The 17,917-nt window shown below is 43.7% G+C and overlaps 1 protein-coding gene across 1 annotated transcript; it reads right to left on the reverse strand.

Annotated features, from left to right (window-relative positions):
- Nucleotides 1-14,313: 14,313 nt before the first annotated feature.
- LOC139457032 (uncharacterized) lies at nt 14,314-17,428 on the reverse strand. The gene is made up of 4 exons (XM_071238478.1): nt 17,101-17,428; nt 16,158-16,217; nt 15,328-15,388; nt 14,314-14,602 (listed from the first exon to the last, which is right to left on the reverse strand). The coding sequence occupies exons 1-4, from the start codon at nt 17,426-17,428 to the stop codon at nt 14,314-14,316; spliced, it is 738 nt and encodes a 245-aa protein (XP_071094579.1).
- Between the last annotated feature and the right edge of the window lie 489 nt (nt 17,429-17,917).

Genomic DNA, 17,917 nt, shown 5'->3' on the forward strand with positions numbered 1-17,917 from the left:
TTCCATGTGCACATTCTGCATACACATTTATATTTGTCGATAATTCTTTAATAATCGTTGCGTATAAATAGGATACCAACTATCATATCAAGTGAATGTCCCTCATGAAATAAAGCTTGGGACAGGTAATAATTATTCCACTTGGGACATAAATTTGGTGTGATTAATACCCTATTAATATCACCCAAAAGAGCACAGAGACAAAATATGTTGGAGTATGTTTTACTGAGCATTATGACGATTGCCCATTGTTTTGTTATGCGCAAGTAAGGTCATGAGAATGTGACGTCATATAATCGCATTGATGACGACTTCCTTAGTGCATGATGTTATGTAAAATCGTTCCAACAAAAGAATATCTGAATTGATGTCTTTATATGGGATCAGTAAACGCACATTAGTCTTCAGTTTCTTACAAAAACATATGAGTCGGAAATTGCCAAATTAATGCACTTGGGACGAGTAATCCCTACTTCCTCGTTGCTCGTAGGCTCTTCTCTAAGAAGTGGTGTAAGTAGCGGATATTGTAATTACGTAGTAACACAGTGTAGTCAGGCTGTGACTTCTCATCAATAAGCTGTCATACATTAAAGGTATAACTGACTCATGTTACAAAAAGTGAAAACTACAATTTTCACCTGTTGACTTGGTAGTGATATGTTCATGAGTGTTCAGAAGCACATATATACTTCTCAATCCTTCACTTCCTCAGCCAAATACCATTGTAAATTTATATTAAAAGTCCTTTACATAGGAAACAAAAACTTCAACAGCTGACATTCTTAACATTGATTAGATTACTACTAATTGCTGGTAATCAAATTGTGCAAACACAAACACTTTATACACAAATAATGAAATCAGGGATATGTATATTTCATGGACAATCAAGAATATTGACTGATAACTTCAGAGGCTCGAAGTACATCTGTAACGATACATATTTTTCTCTCACTGGTAAACAAACACAAGAAAGACAGGGCTGAATGAAGGTGTCAGATATTGCTGTACTTATATAGGGGCTGGCTGGTACGAATAAATTGTAGATAGGAATAAATACACAAAACAACATAAGTGTACTTACTTGCAGCGGTAGTGTTAAGTCCTTGGGTGTGACTATTTTTGCACAAGACCACAAAACACAGTGCAGCACGCCAGAAATACATGTTTAATATTATCCTTGCAATATGCACGACATCTGGTCTATTAGGCTTGGATGTACCATCATATCACACATTAGCCTCGTGGTCCCTTACTCGCGAGACCTCTGTGCAGGTCGCACGGTTTATGCGTAGTTCGAGAATGAAAATAAAATAATTTCCGCATACACAACCGATCGCCGCGACAGTTCAAAGTGTCTGACAGTAATATTAAAGATATTATTAAAGGAGACCGGGCTTTTGATTTTAACTTCTTCCTCGTCAGAAATTAGCTATGATTGTGGATTCTATTTCACGTGTCCATCTTTGAAATGTTGTTAACATTCAAAATCATGAATACACAATGCCATTTAGAAAGTGGTCAAATGTAACAAATGTTATATTTGGGATAACACTTTCTTAGTAAAGTACAGATTCTTGTACTTTTTCTTGTTTGGGGGTGTGGGGGTAGGTGGGGGTTGGGGTCGGGGGTGAGGGTGGAGTCCTGTCCGGGATTCGAACCCACGCACGCCAGGGTGAGGTCACTGGACCCTGACGAGATAAGGGAACCTCTCGCACCTTCGGCGAGTTGGCATTCAATGTCCTAAAAATGTAATCTGTATGTAATCGAAATAGATTATTCTCCAGCATTGACGTTATATATTATTCTCTTGTTTGGATTCTGCTTGACATCTAACAACAAGAATGACATATCAATATAATTTAATGGTGTGACAATGTATCCTGCATGCTTAATATCACCACATGACATGAATACACACTTGAGGTAGAAGAGAGTTATAATTTCGAAACTACACTGTATCCTCGTTCCTGTTTAACTTGAAGCCTATATTATTCGCAAGGGAAATTGCAACTCCAACGAATTACCATACAGATAAAATTTAAATTTGTACACACGACCTGTATTTGTCCAAGGCTTGCTTTTAACTAATTTAGGTTTTGCTCGAAGAACTTTACAGATTGCAACTGACTGGCATCGGTATGAGCAGATTTTAAGGAGATCAACTGCATACATATATTACTGTGAGTCACGCACTGTTTTCTTAGCAGAGAGGAACCGATAATTCTTTTCCACAACATTTCATGTTGGATAGCACACCAGGGTTGTTTGGTTGGTTTGTTGTTTAACGCCGCACTCAGCAATATTCCAGCTATATGACGGCGGTCTGTAAATAATCGAGTCTGGACCAGACAATCCAGTGATTGATATCATGAGCACCGATCCCTGCAATTAGGATATATGACATGCTTCAACCAAGTCAGCGAGTCTGACCACCCGATCCCGTTAGTCGCCTTTTACGACACACATAGTCGCCTTTTACGGCAAGCATGGGTTGCAGAAGACGTATTCTACCCCGGATCTTCACAGGTTGGCACAACAGGAGTGAGTGAGTGAGTGAGTTTGGTTTTACGCCGCTTTTAGCAATATTCCAGCAATATAACGGCCGGGGAAACCAGAAATGGGCTTCACACATTGTACCCATGTCGGGAATCGAACCCGGGTCTTCGGCGTGACGAGCAAACGCTTTAACCACTGGGCTAAACGACCGCCCCGGCACAACTGGAAGGAATAACAAAATCATTTATGACTAAATAATAAATGTATCAGCTAACCTAAACGAATTTACCCTAATTCAATATACTTAACAAAATATTCACTCACATTAACATTCCACTCTCCCCCTGTAAATCATATCATACACGCATACACTTTCCAATTACAGATCACCGCAATCCTTCCTAACAACGCACTCACTGATACATACTAATACTTCACAAGATCATAACGCTAAGAATTCATGTCATAAGTCAATACAGCAATGCATATGCGATCAAGTATACGGTGCATTTAAGTATACATTACACATGAGTATCATAGAACGTCACAGTAACAATTTAGTCACTACACACATTGAATGCTGTTTCCACAAATGTAACTCAAACTCTCACAACAAACGTCTCACATCGGGTTTTCTTCCTCTCATCCCAGATATTTACGGGTTTTCGTCATCGACACTTCCTTGCTCACGTTTCGATCACACAGTCCAAATGCCTTTCTCGGCGAATGGGTCATCCCTGGTCTCCGGACTTAATAACCCAATCTACATGTTACAGTCAAATGTGTAAAATTAGTCAATGTGTAAATTGACTGAAATTCTTATTTAGGCAAATTTACAAAACGGCAAAATATTTAAGTCATTTTAAAATGACTTTTCTTCCTTTTCATTTGTCAGTTAGAGATACTAAACGTTTACACATTCCGACGTTCACACAGTTTGGCCCTCACTCCATTAAGAGTCATACTCCAAGTCAATTCTTATATTTTTTTGTGTCATTATTTCTACCTTAAAAGATCTATATCTATACGCAATATTTAGTACATGTGACTTCATATTTACACTGACAGACATACAAATTCCAACTGTATTGTGGAATGAAACCGTTCCTCAAAACAAGAGCTGACATGTATGCTCCACATGTTCTTGAGGAACAACTTTTGTAGTTTCTTTGCAACAAATGTATTCAAAACATATCCTCATTAGATGAGAAATGTCTGTTAAAAACTACCTCAGTAAGTCTGTCACAGTGACAGCGCGTCGTAATGCATTTAAATCAAGTACAAGATGTCAAATTGGCCGACACGATAAACGTGCCGGGAGAGATTTTGGAAGTTGTTAATGAACCTGTGGCGGTTACATGTGTTAGTCATCATTAATCAAGTGGTCGATAATTGAAAGGTGATTAAGGATGTGTTAATTAGACACAAAGGTAAATTCAAAGATTGCTGCAGACTCACAATCAGCCCAGGCACGGATCAGGTCGCTACTTCGAAAGTTTGGATGTGAATTTCTTCGTTTTGTTCACTATAGGTTCGGTCGGAGTGAGGATATTCGTAAACAATCATGCAGCCAAACTCTCTGACGTTGCTCAGTGTATACTGAAACGCTGAGTTTAAGATTAAAGTGTCTAAATGATCAGCAAGTATGCTTCTGTATGTATTCGTGCTAGCGAATTCCCAGGGGTTTCCCCAGGAATGTGAAAGTAGTCCGTCACTGTTTACCTCATTTCACGAACACGGTCTCGTGAAAAAGGTATGAACGTCAAATTGTGTCGTTCATACACTTATGAACATCAATTACGCGGTCATGTGACCGACCTCTCGTCCAATGGAAAAAAAACGTATGTCGTGTAAACTTCAAATTAAAACAATATAACATTATGACAACGAATTGCAAACGTTTTTATGTTCTATGTTTTAATGTCCTGGACACAATAATCCAAAGTGTACACTTCAGTATCATACTTATATGAGTTACTGTTCATAGAGTTCGAGCAAGAGAGCACAGAAAAAACTATACCTACACGGTTATTCAACGTAAACGATCATTAACACACTCAGAAAAACAAAACAATATCAATTGCGCATCTAACTGAGACATAGAAGCACAGTGATTTATACTGCACAATGCATTCAACAATGATGGGGGTAGCAAACGTACAATGACGACCGCTAACCCACGGCCATATAACTTACTTCGCGCGAGATACATTCCATATAGTTCATTTTGGTGAGAGATCTTATCTGTTTTGTACCATATATATAACTGCACAAATGTCAATACTTATGCGTAATATCTTAACACTACACACACTTTCCCACAGACAGGTTCACAATAAAAGAACCTAACCATGAAAGTATGTACATAAACATCGGTTGCCCTCTATCATTCCAGGGTTAATTGACCCAACCATAGCAACCCAAAGATCAAATCCACTGAGTTACAAAATACAAATGCAAATGTACTACCTGAAAATTAAGACAATTAGCATATTGAAACAATATCATTCCAGGATTTTGAAAACATGTTTGTCCACCAGCATATAGCACTCGGTATTCGAGACTTCACAGTATCGTACCGCCGTCATATAGCTGGGATATTGCTGAGTGCGGCGTTAAACAACAAACAAACAAACAAAGCACAGTATCGTACATCTTGCGCCGTAATCTTTCAATGTTTATATTTTGCTTCAAAAACAAACGGCGGTATCCAGCCCATTTTCCCCCGGACACCCAGCCTTGTTTTTTCTACTGTCAACACCTAGCAAGAACCTAAAGACCCTATTTTGTACTGAGCTAAAACACCTCAGTTGCCTCATATCCCAAATTGTTGATCCATTGTGTAAGATAGGCTGGACAATGTGAGTATCCAGTATATTAAACTTTTTCAGATTTAAATTTCCTTATATTAACAACGAGTGTTCAACTTTCAGATTTAACAATCTCTTTAGCTGTAAAATTGAAATCAAGACTTCATTCCAGACAGACCCCTACATACTTAGAAGTACTACTAGAGACAATGTTTCGGCTTATAGAATATACGCCAACACTTATTGTCTGTGTTTGACTTTCGCTGAGCTTATGTCTTCTAAATACTTAGAGGTTGTTTCAACTTAATCAACCACCGTTTAGCCCAGAATTCAAGTCATGTCTTGTGTTTCGTCGTTGAGGTTGTCTTTGTAATAAAATATAATTAAATTTGTTCAACAGAATGATAACAGACTAGTTGAATCTGAAGTGAGAAACGGTACCAGAGTTTTGTTTGATTAATAGCTGACATACTTCCCGTCCTAGGTCTGGCCTATTTTACAGAAATACTATACAGTTTCAGTTTTCTGTTTCAACTGACGGTTGTGCTACACGGGGAGGCAACGGTCTAACTTCCTCATAGTCGGAGCTACTGGCACGTGGTGACTGCATGTGATGATAGAGCGAGCTAGAGCCATCTGTGTCCTCAATGACAGCGTATTCTCCGTCAGCTTCGTGTTCAAGTGGTCCATTCATATTCTGGGTAGGTGTGAGATACGATTGACGAAACCTGCGGAAAGAGAAAAAAACATTTGTTTTGTACATTTCTATTACGGTGCATTCATTATATATTCTGAGATAAAACTGATGCATTTATGAACACCTTCCAGTGAAGATTATTAGTTTTATCAATAAAGTAATAATGAACAATGTAATCCTCTTTCTTATTACTTAGTGCAGAAAATCTACTTCTTCCTTCACTTTCATAATAATAAGCAAGAATATTACTTACATATATTTGTGTGTAACTAACGGGACCTACCTGAGATTCCAGTATTCTGTAACAAAGGAAGAAACTATATCAACCTAGAGGAATAATAGGACTTATGCAGGTGAATATATAGTGTATTCACAGTCGGAAACAATTACTTAAAACTCTTGGCAAGCACACATGAGTCCATCCAACTTATAGAAACGAAACTACAGTTAACTCATTTCCTGTGAGTGAGTGAGTGAGTGAGTGAGTGAGTGAGTGAGTGAGTGAGTGAGTGAGTGAGTACGCCGCTTTTAGCAATATTCAAGTATTATGAAGGCGAGGAACACCTGAAGTGGTCTTCGCGCCTCCACTGTGACAAGCGAACGCTTTAATCGCGATGCTACTTCTTATTTCGAAAGTTCTAAGTCCTGCACCACTTCCTCCCACATTCGAAGTCGCGTAAAACACAATAATTTAATATTCCCATTTCAAAGAGGTTTTAATCTCACCTCTGATATGCTCCAGTCGAATGAGGAATATGGTGGCAAGAAAGATCAATGTTATACCTACTATCGAACACCCAACGACAACAGTCACATCAGGGGAGCTTCTCTCTGAAACTGATTAGTAACATTATCAGACAGTGGTACAGAATCTGATGTGCACATATATATAAACGTGAAGTGCATGCAACCGATGAAAAACCGATGTGCAAACTGTATGAATCCGCGTAGCAGGAGTTATTACCATGGGGCATGAGTTATCACCATGGGGCATGAGTTATCACCATAGGGCAAGAGTTCTCACAATGGAGCAGCAGTTCTTACCATAGGGCAGGAGTTCACACCAAAGGGCAGGAGTTCTCACCATGTGGCAGGACTTATCACCATCAGACGGGGGTTATCATCTAGGGGCAGGAGTTATCACCATGGAGCAGGAGTCATCACCTTGGGGCATGAGTTATCACCATGGGGCCGAAGTTATTACCATGGAGCAGGGGTTATCATCTAGGGGCAGGAGTTATCATCTTGGGACAGGAGTTATCACCATCAGACGGGGGTTATCATCTAGGGGCAGTGGTTATCACCGTGGAGCAGGAGTTATCACCTTGGGGGAGGAGTTATCACGATGGAGCAGGAGTTATCACCATGGAGCAGAAGTTATCACCATGGGGTAGGGTTACCACCATGGGGTAGGAGTTATCACCATGGAGCAGATGTTATCACCATGGGGCGGGTGTTATCATCTAGGTGCAGGAGTTATCATCTTGGGACAGGAGTTATCACCATGAAGCATGAGTTATCACCTTGGGGCTGGAGTTATTACCATGGAGCAGGGGTTATCATCTAGGGGCAGGAGTTATCATCTTGGGACAGGAGTTATCACCATCAGACGGGGTTATCATCTAGGGGCAGTGGTTATCACCGTGCAGCAGGAGTTATCACCATGGGGCGAGGTTATCACCATGGGGCAGGAGTTATCAACATGGAACAGGAGTTATCACCATGGAGCTGGAGTTATCACCATGGGGCGGGGTTATCACCATGGGGCGGGGGTTCTCATCAAAGGGCAGGAGTTCTCACCACGGGGCAGGAGTTATCACCATGCAACTGGGGTTATCATCTAGGATCACGAGTTATCACCTTGTTGCAGGAGTTATCACCATGGGGCAGGAGTTATCACCATGGAGCAGGAGTTATCTCCATGGGGCAGGAGTTATCACCATCGAGCAGGAGTTATCACCATGGGGCAGGAGTTATCACCATGGAGCAGGAGTTATCACCATGGAGCAGGAGTAATCACCATGGGGCAGCAGTTATCAACATGGGACAGGAGGTATATCCACGGGGCAAGAGTTCTCATCATAGGGCAGGAGTAATCACCATGGAACAGGAGTTATCACCATGGGGCAGGGGTTATCATCTTTGGGCAGGAGTTATCACCATGAAGCAGGAGTTATCACCTTGGGGCAGGAGTTATCACCACGGGGCAGTAGTTCTCACAATGGAGCAGCAGTTATCACCATCAGACGGGGGTTATCATCTAGGGGCAGGAGTTATCACCATGGAGCAGGAGTCATCACTTTGGGGCATGAGTTATCACCATGGGGCAGGAGTTATCACCATGGAGCAGGGGTTATCATCTAGGGGCAGGATATCATCTTGGGACAGGAGTTATCACCATGAAGCAGGAGTTATCAGCTTTGGGGGGGTGGGGGGGAGTTATAACGATGGAGCAGGAGTTAGCACCATGGGGCAGGGTTATCACCATGGGGTAGGAGTTATCACCATGGGGCGGGTGTTATCATCTACGGGCAGGAGTTATCACCATGAAGCATGAGTTATCAGCTTGGGGCAGGAGTTATCACCATGGGGCAGGAGTTATCAACATGGAGCAGGAGTTATCACCATGGGGCGGGTGTTATCATCTAGGTGCAGGAGTTATCATCTTGGGACAGGAGTTATCACCATGAAGCATGAGTTATCACCTTGGGGCTGGAGTTATTACCATGGAGCAGGGGTTATCATCTAGGGACAGGAGTTATCATCTTGTGACAGGAGTTATCACTATCAGACGGGTTATCATCTAGGGGCAGTGGTTATCTCCGTGGAGCAGGAGTTATCAACATGGAACAGGAGTTATCACCATGGAGCTGGAGTTATCACCATGGGGCGGGGTTATCACCATGGGGCGGGGGTTCTCATCAAAGGGCAGGAGTTCTCACCACGGGGCAGGAGTTATCACCATGCGACTGGGGTTATCATCTAGGATCACGAGTTATCACCTTGTTGTAGGAGTTATCACCATGGGGTAGGAGTAATCACCATGGAGCAGGAGTTATCTCCATGGGGCAGGAGTTATCACCATCGGGCAGGAGTTATCACCATGGGGCAGGAGTTATCACCATGGAGCAGCAGTTATCACCATGGAGCAGGAGTTATCACCATGGGGCAGCAGTTATCAACATGGGACAGGAGGTATATCCACGGGGCAAGAGTTCTCATCATAGGGCAGGAGTAATCACCATGGAACAGGAGTTATCACCATGGGGCAGGGGTTATCATCTTTGGGCAGGAGTTATCACCATGAAGCAGGAGTTATCACTTTGGGGCAGGAGTTATCACCACGGGGCAGTAGTTCTCACAATGGAGCAGCAGTTATCACCATCAGACGGGGGTTATCATCTAGGGGCAGGAGTTATCACCATGGAGCAGGAGTCATCACTTTGGGGCATGAGTTATCACCATGCGGCAGGAGTTATCACCATGGAGCAGGGGTTATCATCTAGGGGCAGGATATCATCTTGGGACAGGAGTTATCACCATGAAGCAGGAGTTATCAGCTTTGGAGGGGTGGGGGGGGGGGGGGGGGGGCGGAGTTATAACGATGGAGCAGGAGTTATCACCATGGGGCAGGGTTATCACCATTGGGTAGGAGTTATCACCATGGGGCGGGTGTTATCATCTACGGGCAGGAGTTGTCACCATGAAGCATGAGTTATCAGCTTGGGGCAGGAGTTATCACCATGGGGAAGGAGTTATCACCATGGAGCAGGAGTTATCACCATGGGGCGGGGTTATCACCATGGGGCAGGAGTTATCACTATAGGGCAGGAGTTATCAACATGGGACAGGAGTTATCACCATGCACCTGGAGTTATCACCATGGGGCGAGTTATCACCATGGGGCAGGAGTTATCACCATGGAGCAGGGGTTATCATCTAGGGGCAGGAGTTATCATCTTGGGACAGAAGTTATCACCATGAAGCAGGAGTTATCACCTTGGGGGGGAGTTATAACGATGGAGCAGGAGTTATCATCATGGAGCAGGAGTTATCACCATGGGGCAGGGTTATCACCATAGGGTAGGAGTTATCACCATGGAGCAGGAGTTATCACCATGGGGCGGGTGTTATCATCTACGGGCAGGAGTTGTCACCATAAAGCATGAGTTATCAGCTTGGGGCAGGAGTTATCACCATGGGGCAGGAGTTATCACGATGGAGCAGGAGTTATCACCTTGGGGCGGGGTTATCACCATGGGGCAGGAGTTATCACTATGGGGCAGGAGTTATCAACATGGGACAGGAGTTATCACCATGGAGCTGGAGTTATCACCATGGGGCGGGAGTTATCACCATGGGGCAGGAGTTATCACCATGGAGCACGGGTTATCATCTAGGGGCAGGAGTTATCATCTTGGGACAGGAGTTATCACCATAAAGCAGGAGTTATCACCATGGGGCGGGGTTATCACCATAGGGCAGGAGTTATCACTATGGGGCAGGAGTTATCAACATGGAGCAGGAGTTATCACCATGAAGCATGAGTTATCAGCTTGGGGCAGGAGTTATCACGATGGGGCAGGAGTTATCACCATGGAGCAGGAGTTATCACCATGGGGCGGGGTTATCACCATGGGGCAGGAGTTATCACTATGGGGCAGGAGTTATCAACATGGGACAGGAGTTATCACCATGGAGCAGGAGTTATCACCATGGGGCGGGGCTATCACCATGGGGCGGGGGTTCTCATCAAAGGGCAGGAGTTCTCACCACGGGGCAGGAGTTATCACCATGGGACGGGGGTTATCATCTAGGATCAGGAGTTATAACCTTGGGGCAGGAGTTATCACCATGGGGCAGGAGTTATCACCATGGAGCGGGAGTTATCTCCATGGGGCAGGAGTTATCACCATTGGGCAGGAGTTATCCACATGGGGCAGGAGTTATCACCATGGAGCATGAGTTATCACCATGGAGCAGGAGTAATCACCATGGGGCAGGAGTTATCAACATGGGACAGGAGGTATCACCTCGGGGCAAGAGTTCTCATCATAGGGCAGGAGTAATCACCATGGAGCAGGAGTTATCACCATTTGGCTGGGGTTATCATCTAGTTGCAGGAGTTATCATCTTTGGGCAGGAGTTATCACCATGAAGCAGGAGTTATCACCTTGGGACAGGAGTTATCACCATTGGGCAGGAGTTATCACCATGCAGCAGGAGTTATCACCATGGGGCAGGGGTTATCATCTAGGGGCAGGAGTTATCATCTTTGGGCAGGAGTTATCATCTTTGGGCAGGAGTTATTAACATGGGGCGGGGCTTATCACAATGGGGAGGGGGTTATCACAACGGGGCTCACAATGGAGCAGCAGTTCTCACCATGGTGCAGGAGTTATCACCAAAGGTCGGGAGTTCTCACCATGGGGCGGAGTTATCACCATAAGACGGGGGCTATCATCTAGGGGCAGGAGTTGTCACCATGAAGCAGGAGTTATCACCTTGGGCAGGAGTTTTAAACATGGGGAGGGGTTTATCACAACGGGGCGGGGGTTATCACCACAGGGCAGGAGTTCTCACAATGGAGCAGCAGTTCTCACCATGGGGCAGGAGTTATCTCCAAATGGCAGGAGTTCTCACCATGGGGCGGAGTTATCACCATAAGACGGGGGTTATCATCTAGGGGCAGGAGTTGTCACCATGGAGCAGGAGTCATCACCTTGGGGCAGGAGTTATCACCAAGGGGCAGGAGTTATCACCATGGGGTGGGGGTTATCATCTAGGGGCAGGAGTTATCATCTTGGGGGAGGAGTAATCACGATGGAGCAGGAGTTATCACCATGGAGCAGGAGTTATCACCATGGGGCGGGGTTATCACCATGGGGCAGGAGTTATCACTATGGGGCAGGAGTTATCAACATGGGACAGGAGTTATCACCATGGAGCAGGAGTTATCACCATGGGGCGGGGCTATCACCATGGGGCGGGGGTTCTCATCAAAGGGCAGGAGTTCTCACCACGGGGCAGGAGTTATCACCATGGGACGGGGGTTATCATCTAGGATCAGGAGTTATAACCTTGGGGCAGGAGTTATCACCATGGGGCAGGAGTTATCACCATGGAGCGGGAGTTATCTCCATGGGGCAGGAGTTATCACCATTGGGCAGGAGTTATCCACATGGGGCAGGAGTTATCACCATGGAGCATGAGTTATCACCATGGAGCAGGAGTAATCACCATGGGGCAGGAGTTATCAACATGGGACAGGAGGTATCACCTCGGGGCAAGAGTTCTCATCATAGGGCAGGAGTAATCACCATGGAGCAGGAGTTATCACCATTCGGCTGGGGTTATTATCTAGTTGCAGGAGTTATCATCTTTGGGCAGGAGTTATCACCATGAAGCAGGAGTTATCACCTTGGGACAGGAGTTATCACCATTGGGCAGGAGTTATCACTATGCAGCAGGAGTTATCACCATGGGGCAGGGGTTATCATCTAGGGGCAGGAGTTATCATCTTTGGGCAGGAGTTATTAACATGTGGCGGGGCGTATCACAATGGGGAGGGGGTTATCACCACGGGGCTCACAATGGAGCAGCAGTTCTCACCATGGGGCAGGAGTTATCACCAAAGGTCAGGAGTTATCACCATGGAGCAGGAGTTATCACCATGGGGCAGGGGTTATCATCTAGGGGCAGGAGTTATCATCTTTGGGCAGGAGTTATTAACATGGGGCGGGGCTTATCACAATGGGGAGGGGGTTATCACAACGGGGCTCACAATGGAGCAGCAGTTCTCACCATGGTGCAGGAGTTATCACCAAAGGTCAGGAGTTCTCACCATGGGGCGGAGTTATCACCATAAGACGGGGGTTATCATCTAGGGGCAGGAGTTGTCACCATGAAGCAGGAGTTATCACCATAAGACGGGGGTTATCATCTAGGGGCAGGAGTTGTCACCATGAAGCAGGAGTTATCACCTTGGGCAGGAGTTTTAAACATGGGGAGGGGTTTATCACAACGGGGCGGGGGTTATCACCACGGGGCAGGAGTTCTCACAATGGAGCAGCAGTTCTCACCATGGGGCAGGAGTTATCTCCAAATGGCAGGAGTTCTCACCATGGGGCGGAGTTATCACCATAAGACGGGGGTTATCATCTAGGGGCAGGAGTTGTCACCATGGAGCAGGAGTCATCACCTTGGGGCAGGAGTTATCACCAAGGGGCAGGAGTTATCACCATGGGGTGGGGGTTATCATCTAGGGGCAGGAGTTATCATCTTGGGGGAGGAGTAATCACGATGGAGCAGGAGTTATCACCATGGAGCAGGAGTTATCACCATGGGGCAGGACTCAGTCCACTCCATTTTCCATCCAGTTTCACATGTGATCTCGCACTTCCCCGTTTTCAGTTACTGTTACTATGAAACTATGTTATTGATTGCTAGCCCGGCAGCTAACCGCAGCTACTTTCACACTGTTAAATTTGCTAATTTTCAGGATGACATGAAACAGGACATGTTTTAATGTCATAAAACATTTGAATGGGTTACGCAGATCATATTCCAGCTGGGGTCAATTCTCGAAAATACGTTAATCATATTAATGAATATAAGGCTTCTTTGTACGTGACTTCGAGTGACTCAGTTTAACGGCGTATCAGCATGACGTGGGAGGAAATCACGAGGCCATGCAGGTCTCACACTTTCCCCACTGTGGTGAAACCAACGAGCACGGACTTTAACACATATTCATTGAGAACCAAGATTTGTACACAGAATGACAGCATTCTGCCAAGGCTAAGAGACACAACTCTGCATAGGACATTTTGGCGTTTTGGACGAAAGGGCCAACCTGACCCTGCTGCATAATGAACACGAGAATTGTTGCAAAGCCATAATTTATTTGAAACTAATTAAACAGCTGTAATGTGAATGGACAATTAAAGAAAGTTCGTGGAATGCATAACAAAAGTGTTCTCATTTGGGATATGTACATCAGGGCCCACTTGCACAAAGCGATCTTAGCGCTAAGATGATCGTAACTCCCATACTTTGGCATAGGCTTACAATAGTCTTAGCGCTAAGATCGTTTTGTGCAAGTGGGCCCAGGTCACTGACATGATCTTTATAAGAGATACATACTGCTATGGTGAAATCTAAGCCATGGTTACACCTTATCAACAACGTTCTGTTCTCTGTATGTGGTACCACTCCCATACTATAAACATAACATATCGGAACAATAACCTCAATACTATCAATTACTGAGACATACTGTTGACCACCTTTTGCTTGGCCAACTCATCATAGTATACTACTTGTGTGACATTGCACGACGGTAACAGTTCCGTAGATATGTTCCTCCATGTCACACGTCCGATCACTGTTCTCGTTCCGAGGCAGAGGCATCATACTACAAGGAACAGCTGCCGAATGTATCCTCATGACGGTCACACCATCCGGCGAACATTGTCCTGCTCCAGTGCTGTCTGGTTGCCATGGTAGCTCATCTTCTTCTCCACTACACACGTCCGTGTTACTTCTCCTGTCGTCTTCATGCCGTGACCTCTTGCGTTGAATACAGAAAGAACGCCTTCAACAGAAATAAGCAGTGATGTACAGACTCGCATACAGGTACCAGGTAGACAAACAAGGGAAACAGTAAAACATTTTGTTCGTGTTACAATTTCAAATACAAAATATTTCAGCGTAGGTGAAATTGGGTTTATTGTCGCGTCCTCGATTATTCACTTATATGGCGACGTGCATGCACGTGTGCATGTGTGTGTGTGTGTGTGTGTGTGTGTGTGTGCATGTGTGCATGTGTGTGTGTGTGTGTGTGCGTGCGCGCGTGCGTGCGTGCGTGTGTGCGTGTGTGTGTGTGTGTGTGTGCGTGTGTGTGTGTGTGTGTGTGTGTGTGTGTGTGTGTGTGTGTGTGTGTGTGTGTGTGTGTGTCTGTGTGTGTGTGTGTGTGTGTGTGTGTGTGTGTGTGTGTGTGCGTGCGTGTGTGTGTGTGTGTGTGTGTGGCTGCTTGTACTAGTCCGGGATGATACCGATTTATAGTGCTAGCTCACTGAGATACCATGCTGCAGTTCAACATGAATACCCCACTCAGACACTGTATACTGGAGCCAACCAGTCCTTGTTTTAGCCCCTTAATGCCGAGCACCAGACAGGGTAACAACAAATACCATCTTTTAACGTCTTTTGGTATGACGCGACCGGGGATAGAACTCCGAGCCTCCGAGTAGGAGTAACAGCTTCTTATTCCGAATAGATGATCTCCAAAGAATACATGCGATCAAAGTGTGGTCTTACCGTTTGATAGCAAATACAATGAGAACCGCTACCAGGATTCCTATAAGAACGGCATATCCATCTGTGAAAAATAAATTATCATTCATTTTACATATACAATCAAATGGTTGGTGAGAAGGATTCCAGTCGAGTGTTCACCACATTTTTTGGCAGGGAGAACATTTTCACGAGATATAAACATGGCCTAACCATATGCACTATAATATTGATATCGATATACAATTGCCAGTAGGTTAGATTCTGGATAAAAAAGCGCCAATGAAGAAACATTCGAGTCCAATGTACGATTGCGACTATATCATAAGAAAATGTATATATAATCAGCATGTCAAATAGTGATGGTAGTACGTATTCGCGGAAAGGTAAGCGCTCGTAGCACCGTCATAAACACATGGAAAGGAAAGTCGGTTTGGCTTTTCTTGTCACTGATGAGACATATTTAGAAAAGTCCTCCACCCGTCTGTCATACTAAATGTAGAAAGGTTGACTTAGGTCTTGAATCATATCATATAACCAAGTACATGCATACAAGTACATACTAAGCACTACACAGTGTATGTTACACGCTAAAAACGTACACTACCCGAGTATACACTGTATACAGAGTAACGATAGACTGCTCCTCTTTGCACTGTTTCTCCTGTACCTGCACTACATATGACAATGTACAGTATACACAAGTCGAGTATGTAGACTTACATGAACTTTTGGATTCTACACGTGCCATGAATAGCATATTCTACACGATACACGGTTTAGAGTAAATACAGGTCACAGTATAATCTGTGTACGAACGATGAATTGCAACTTTTCTACTCTACACCAGTCACTTATATACTCACACTTATTCGGCGATGTCATAACTGGCTTTGTTCCTGTGGCTTCATGACCTGAAATATATTGAATGTTATATACTAAACTTCACTTTGCATCAATATATTACACTCCTTATTTGTATACATTAGAAAAACAAAACTCACAAAACACCTATTACTAGAATATAACTATAACATTCAGAATGCATGCATTCAACAACTCGCAAAAGACAAAAAAAGTTTGTACCTTAACAAAATACATCTACTATTTATATCAACATTTTCTTAGAGAATACATTCTTATGTTAAATATTTGGACATACTTTCAGTGACACTATTGTAGTTACTGCCTAATGAAGAAGCCTACAATATGTTCTATTAACATGATTTATCTTTGCTGAGGGTGATAACTTTATGTTTACACAAACCTGGAACAATTTAATATCAAGTTTATGTGCCGAGGGCTAATTGAAAATTATTTCACTTGGGACACACATTTCATATCAAATCGAAGTGAGTGCATTAATAGTCCATTTATATACCACATACGAGTATATACTTTGAAGAGGAAAATGCATACGATAGGGTTTTCCTTCCATATTATGGCTTTTCACTGCCTAATTTGCCTTTTACGCCCAATAGTATCTGTTTCTTCGGAAACTCACTCACTCACTCATTTTTAATTTGACAGTTAAGTAGCACAGCTGACGCAATACACATAACACCGGATTACAATTGTGAACGTAAGAGACACGTACTTGAGACTTGAGCTGACGCAAAACACATAACACCGGATTACAATTGTGAACGTATGAGACACGTACTTGAGACTTGAGCTGACGCAATACACATAACACCGGAAAACAAAATTGTGAATGTATGAGACACGTACTTGAGACTTGAGCTGACGCAATACAGATAACACCGGATTACAATTGTGAACGTATGAGACACGTACTTGAGACAAACAGGTCGTGTGTACACCGAGTCATGGGGATCTTGGTTGCACTTTTCTCTATCCTGCAGCTGTATCTCCCAGCATCAGCTAGTGTAACATTGTAGAGACGAAAGACATAGGTGCTGGTGTTACGGGAGGTAACAACCTCTACCATCCTGGTTCTGAGCCAGTAGTTAGAAAGAATGTAGACCTTATTGGAATCCACTGCCATCAACTTATCCCCACTAGGTGTCATGATGTAGAATTCATATCGATAACAAGGCATCTTCCAGGCTACCATAGCATGATCACCTTCACGCACTTGTGTGTAGTTTGGGACTTCTTCCATCCTTGCTGTAACATAAACATGTACCATTCACACTACTTAAGTTAACAATTTGCATGTATGAGTAAAGGCGTACTGGCATGAGCGCGGGTTCGTGATTTTATGTTGAAAGCGTACTGTGTAAGCGGCTAAATCAGTTGCAATATGAATAATACTGGGAGGCAGGCATTAAATACACATCTCAGTTGTTATACACATGTATTCATAATTGTAATATTTTAAATAGATATGTATTGAGATAGATTAAGAACTAAAGTGGAATTCATCTATAACAGGATGATTAGATAGCAAACTGTATTAAGTATATGGACTGAGATATGTGAAAAGGACGCAAATAAGTTGTTTTTTAGTAGCAACACGAGACTGGCTATTAGATAATAGCACAATGGTGTGGATCATGTATTGTGACACATGATAGCTGTGTGCCGTTTATTTAGAAATACTAAATTGATGCCATGTTGTATTCAGAAAGTAATACTTAACATGTGGATT

Source organism: Haliotis cracherodii, unplaced genomic scaffold (genome assembly GCF_022045235.1).
Source record: "Haliotis cracherodii isolate W230 unplaced genomic scaffold, xgHalCrac1.p SCAF_12, whole genome shotgun sequence".
Lineage (NCBI taxonomy): Eukaryota > Metazoa > Mollusca > Gastropoda > Lepetellida > Haliotidae > Haliotis > Haliotis cracherodii.

What these genes read in the sequence shown, in the direction of transcription:
- LOC139457032 (XM_071238478.1), bottom strand. Translation starts at nt 17,428, where the DNA reads ATGGAAGAAGTCCCAAACTACACACAAGTGCGTGAAGGTGATCATGCT. An exon ending in ACACGACCTGTTTGTCTCAA is followed by an intron (nt 16,218 to 17,100) that starts GTACGTGTCTCA and finishes AATATATTTCAG; the next exon opens with GTCATGAAGCCACAGGAACA. An exon ending in ATTGTATTTGCTATCAAACG is followed by an intron (nt 14,603 to 15,327) that starts GTAAGACCACAC and finishes TTTCTGTTGAAG; the next exon opens with GCGTTCTTTCTGTATTCAAC.